This window comes from Scyliorhinus canicula, chromosome 9, assembly GCF_902713615.1.
Source record: "Scyliorhinus canicula chromosome 9, sScyCan1.1, whole genome shotgun sequence".
Taxonomy (NCBI): Eukaryota; Metazoa; Chordata; class Chondrichthyes; order Carcharhiniformes; family Scyliorhinidae; genus Scyliorhinus; species Scyliorhinus canicula.
The window spans coordinates 102,909,071-102,915,070 of record NC_052154.1 but is presented as its reverse complement, the minus strand read 5'-3'; the positions used below and the strand labels follow the sequence as shown (position 1 = coordinate 102,915,070).

General features: G+C 49.2%; 1 protein-coding gene across 1 annotated transcript in view; it reads right to left on the bottom strand.

Moving 5' to 3' along the window:
* Positions 1-316: 316 nt before the first annotated feature.
* LOC119970928 (mucin-2-like) overlaps positions 317-6,000 on the bottom strand; it is a 254,661-nt gene continuing 248,977 nt past the window's right edge. Inside the window, exon 48 of the mRNA XM_038806037.1 lies at positions 317-866. Within this exon, the coding sequence (XP_038661965.1) occupies positions 443-866 (424 nt within the window). The 3' untranslated portion in view covers positions 317-442. The remainder of the gene's footprint in view (positions 867-6,000) is intronic.

The following is a 6,000-nucleotide window of genomic DNA, read 5'->3' as shown; positions in this document are numbered from 1 at the left end:
CATTTGCTGGAGAGATCGCTGAGTGACAGGAGGCCGTTGGATATGAGATCGCTCTCGGTAATTGTATGAAAATGGGGATTAAGTGGTTATAATTGGTTTCTTGCCACGCTATGGTGGATCCTGATTTCACAATTGGGAGCAGGCCAGTTGCATCGCAAACTGTTTGCCACCTGACATTCGGCCTCTCCCGCTATTCAGCGGCCTCATTATGCTTGAACGAGAGCGCAACGAGGCCAGAGAATTGCACCCATCTGTTTTCTCTGTACCAAGTAAGAATATTTATTAACTTATTACTCAAGGCAATAAATAGAACCTCTTTTATCTGAATAGAATTGTTTAATTAGAAACAAAACTAAATTTAAGAAAATGCACAGTTGGTAACAGCATGTCAATTTTGAAATTAAGAAACATAATTAATCAAGCATCTTTGATTTAATTTGTTTTATGTGAGCTTTATATACTTCTTAGCATTTGCTCGTCGTCTGTGCTTTCTTTCCTTAGGTCGGTTTGAATGAAGATTAATTTCTGGGTTTCCTTCGTCTTTACTTTCTTTAGATTCAATTGCTTCCTTGAAACTTGTGAGGTCAGTCTGACTTTCTGAACTGATCAAGCTGTGCATGTCTCCAGACTCACTGCTCCTGTCGAGACTGCGCTTTGCTCGAGATGCTTCATGGATGGTCCTGGTAAAAGGTGAGTTGGTTGGTTCCTCACAGTTATTTTCAATGCAGTCACATGCATCCACATAGATGTATGAGTACTGAACGGTACTTCCATCGGGGCAAATCAAAATAGTTTCCCTTTGGTGGCTCTTCACCTCTCGGCAACAATTACATTGGTGCTCCATTGAATTTACTTCTGAAGAATACCTATTCATTTTAAAAAATGAGAATTAAAACATGAGAAAGTAAGCACCTATAGCTAAGGTATTCAACACTAGCATCTATTTAACAATGCAGAAAATTCCCCAGCTATGTTCTGCCTGAAAAGAGCAAGAGTTCTGCCCAGCCAATTACCAAGCATCATCATTAAAGTGATGGAAGGTGATAGTGCTGTTAAGTGGCATTTATTCAACAATAACCTGTTCACTAATGTTCCCTTTGGGCTCTGCTCAACCCCACACTCATTACAGCCTTAATCCAAACATGGGCAAAAAGCTGAATTCTGGAGGTGATTGCCCTTGACATTAAGGCAGACGTTAACCCAATGTGGCGTACAAAAACTTTGGTAAAATTGAAGTTAATAGGAATGAAGGGTAAAACTCTCCATGGGCTGGAGTCAGAACAATTGAAAAGGAAGATAGTTGTTGGGGGCCAATCATCACAGCCCTCAGGACATTGCTGCAGGAGTTCTTCAGTGTATGGGCCTTGGTCAATCATCTTCAGCTGTTTCATCAATGATCTTCCCTCCACCATAATGTCAGAGGTGGGGATGAGTATTTTTTTTCGAATTATTTTTATTCATAACCATTAATAACATTTAACAAAACAAGGTGAACGTTAACATCTAATAAAGAAAGAAAACAAGAATATGCAACATTTCCCCACCCTCCCCTCCCCCCAGAATTCTGCTGCTCTGACATTTTAATGCTCTCCTAGAAAGTCGAGGATGGCTGCCACCTCCGAGAGAACTCCGTCATGGACCCTCTCAAGGCAAACATTATTTTCTCCAGACTGAGAAACCCAGCCATGTCACTGACCCAAGTCTCCACACTCGGGGGTTTTGAGTCCCTCCACATTAATAGGATCCGTCTCCGGGCTACCAGGGAGGCAAAGGCCAGAACGTCGGCCTCTTTCGCTTCCTGAACTCCCGGATCGTCTGACACTCCAAAGATCGCTATCTCTGGACTCGGCACCACCCACGTGTTTAGGATCTTGGACATTGATGGAACTTAGCGAATCCTTGCCAGTATCCTTTGAGAGCTGGACATGCCCAGAACATATGGACATGGTTCACTGGGCTTCCCGCACATCTCGCACATCCATCCTCAACTCAAAGAACTTGCTTATTCTCACTGCCGTCATGTGTGCCCGGTGGACCACCTTAAACTGGATTAAGCTGAGCCTGGCACATGATGAAGAGGAGTTAACCCTGTTTAGGGCATCCGCCCACAGGCCCGCATCCAGCTCGCCGCCTAGCTCCTCCTCCCACTTGCCCTTAAGTTCCACCACTGGGGATTCCTCCGTTTCCTGTAGTTCTTGGTAGATGTCCGATACCTTCCCCTCCCCTACCCAGGTGCCGGAGACCACCCTAGCAACGGAAATGTCACCACCTGTTTTTTTAGAAAGGTGTGTATCTGAAGGTATCGGAAGGCATTTCCAGGGGGCAGATTACATTTCTCCTCCAGCGCTTTCAAGCTGGGAAAAGTCCCGTCTATGACCTATGCCAGCTTTGAAACCCTCCGTCTATCTTGCCCGGGACAAATCTGTGATTGTTGCATATCGGGGTCCAAACCGAGGTTCCCTCCACCTCCCTGTGTCTTCTCCACTGACCCCAGATCCTTAGTGCCGCTGCCACCACCGAACCTGAGGAGCAGCGTGCCGGCGAGAACAGAAGAGGTGCCATTACGAGTGCCCCTAAGCTGGTGCCCTTACATGAGGCTGCCTCTAACCGCTCCCGCGTCGACCCCTCCCCCAATACCCATTTCCTAATCATGGCTATATTAGCCGCCCAGTAGTAGCTGGAAAAATTCGGCAGTGCCAGCCCCACCACCCGACTGCGCTCTAGATACAGTCTCTTCACTTGCGGGGTCTTATTTGCCCATACAATTCCTGAAATGATCTTGTTCACCCGCTTAAAGAAGGACTTAGGGATGAAGATGGGAAGACACTGGAAGACAAACAAAAATTTAGGGAGGATCATCATCTTAACGGTCTGCACCCTCCCCGCTAGAGAAAGCTGGAGCATGTCCCACCTTTTAAAGTCCCCCTCCATCTGCTCTACCAGCCGGGACAAGTTAAGCTTATGTAGGGCATCCCAGTTTCGAGCCACCTGTATGTCTAGGTACCGAAAGCTCTTCTCTACCATCTTAAGCGGAAGCTCTCCCAGCCTCTTCTCCTGCCCTATAGCTTGGATCATGAACATCTCATTTTTCTTCTCGTTTAATTTGTACCCCGAAAAATTACCAGTCCCTCAGAATCTGCATGACCTTCCTCCATCCCCTCGACTGGTTCGAAATATACAGGAGCAGATCATCCACATAGAGTGAGACCCGTTGCTCCTCCCGCTATGAACCAACCCCTGCCAGTTCTTTGAAGCCCACAGCGCTGCGGCCAACGGCTCTTTTGCAAGGGCGAATAGTAACGGGGAGAGGGGGAACCCCTGCCTTGTCCCTCGGTGAAGCCTAAAATACTCCGACCTCACCCTGTTTATGCATACACTTGCTATGGGGGCCTGATATAGTAGTCGGACCCACTCTATGAATCCTTCACCGAATCCAAACCTTCTTAGCGTTTCCCACAGGTCCTCCCATTCCACCTGGTCAAAGGCTTTCTCTGCATCTATCGTAGCCACTACTTCTGCCTCCCCTCCTTCTGACGGCATCATAATAATGTTTAAGGGCTTCCGTACATTGGAGTTCAATTGCCTGCCCTTAACGAAGCCTGTCTGATCCTCCCCTGTCACCCTCTACTCTTGCGGCCAAAATCTTGGCCAGCAATTTGGCATCTACGTTCAAGAGCGATATCGGTCCGAAGGACCCACATTCTAGCAGATCTTTCTCCCGTTTGAGAATGTGAGAGATCGAGGCTTGTGACATTGTTGGGGGGAGGGTCCCTCTCTTTAGTCTCGTTAAAGGCCCTGAGCAGGAGAAGGCTCAACAGTTCCAAAAGTTTCTCGTAGAATTCTACAGGATAGCCGTCCAGCCCCGGGGCCTTGCCCGACTGCATACTCCCGCGGCCCTTAACAATCTCCTTCAACTCTATCGGGGCCTCCAGTCCCTCCACCAGATCCTCTTCCACCTTTGGAAACCTCAATTGGTCCATGAATTGCTTCATCCCTTACTCTCCCGCCAGGGGTTCTGACTCGTACAGTTTGCCACAAAACACCTTAAAGACTTTGTTCACCTCCTCTGGGTCTAAGACTGTGTTACCTTCCTTAGCCTAACTCCCCCAATTTCTCTGGCCGCCTCTCTCCTACGAAGTTGGTGCGCCAGCATTCTGATTGCTTTCTCCCCATACTCATCGACTGCCCCTTTTACCTTCCTCAGCTGTGCTACCGCTTTCACTGTGGTCAGCAAATCAAACTCCGTCTGCAGTCTCCGGCGCTCCTTCAGTAGCCCCGTCTCGGGGGTCTCCGCGTAGCTCCTGTCTACTCTGAGTATCTCCTCAACTAGCCTCTGTCTCTCCACTCTTTCTTTCTTCTCCCTATGGGATCTGATAGAAATAACTCCCTTCTAATGACCACCTTTAGAGCCTCTGCAAACCGTAGTCGCTGTTACCTCTTCCGTATCATTTGTTTCCAAGTAGTTTTGGATGTTCCTTTTCATCCGCCTACAAACCTCGTCATCCGCTAGCAGTCCCACATCTAGCCTCCAGAGTGGGTGCTGCCCTCTCTCTTCAGCAAGTCGCAAGTCCACCCAGTGTGGAGCCTGGTCAGAGACTGCATGGCCGAGTATTCTGTCCCCTCCACCCTTGGGATTTACGCCCTGCTCACAATAAAAAAATCCATACGAGAATATACTTTGTGGACGTGGGAGGAAAAAGAGAACTCCTTCGCCCTTGGCCGAGCGAACCTCCATGGGTCTACACCCTCCACCTGTTCCATGAAACCCCTCAGTTCCTTAGCCGCTGCCGACCGCTTTCCTGACCTGGACTTTGACCGGTCCAATACCGGGTCAATGACTGTTGAAGTCACCCTCATGATCAAATTATATGAGTCTAAGTCCGGAATTTTACCCAACATGCGTCTCATGAATTCCACTTCATCCCATCATCGGCGCTTAGACGTTCACCGACACCACCCGGGTCCCCTGCAGCTTCCCACTCACCATTATGTATCTGCCCCCTTTATCAGCCACAATACTCGTGCCTCAAATGCCACGTGTTTACTGACCAGAATTGCTAACCCTCTGGTCTTTGAATCCAGCCCCGAATGGAACATCTGGCCCACCCACCCTTTTCTCAATCTTGTTTGATCTGCGAGTTTTAGATGCGTCTCCTGTAGCATGGCTACGTCTGCCTTTAACTCCTTTAGGTGCGAGAACACGCAAACCCTCTTGACCGGCCCATTCAGACCCCATTCACATTCCACGTGATCAGCCTAGATGGGGGGTTAACCCCCCCTCCCCTGCCGACTAGCCACCCCCCTTTTGCAGCCAGCACAAGCCCACGTCTCCCGCTTACTCGAGCCCTCCCACTGGAGGCCCCCCGACTCTCCATCTGTTCCCCAAAGTTGGCTCCTCTCCTGTCAGCAAAGCAGCATCCCACCCCCCCCCCCCCCCCCCCCCCACCCCCTAGCAGCTCCGCAATCCCAATCCCTCAAATCAAGAACCAGCTTAACACTAACTCTCCCCCCATTACGCTTCCGTGAGTCAGCTGACCCATGCTGACCCCGGACGCTCCCACCTCTGACTCCGATCATCCTGTTGCCTCGTTATTCGGGCCCCTCTCTTCCTATAGAAATCCCAATTTAACCGCCTTTACAGCCAAAGAATATTTCTCCCCTCCCCCAGTGAAACAAGAAACAAACCCCGGACGGCAACCCGGCCCCACAAAAGAAACGGCTCCAGATGCCTGAAGAGCAGCCCGAAGTTAGGGCCCCTCTCCCCCCTCTGTGGCTGAACTCCGCAAAAGCAGAGAGCATGGCCAGAGAAACAGGGAACAAAAAAGGGAAACAACATAACATAACATAGCTCCCTCCACCCACCTCCCCAGCCCCCTCAAATAATTAACATTACTCCCAATCTTATGTTAGGACAGCATCATGTTACATATCCCCACCAGAGAGTATCATCAAAGTGTAGCTGTCCTTTAGCTCGAGTCCAACTTTTCCTGTTTGATAAAT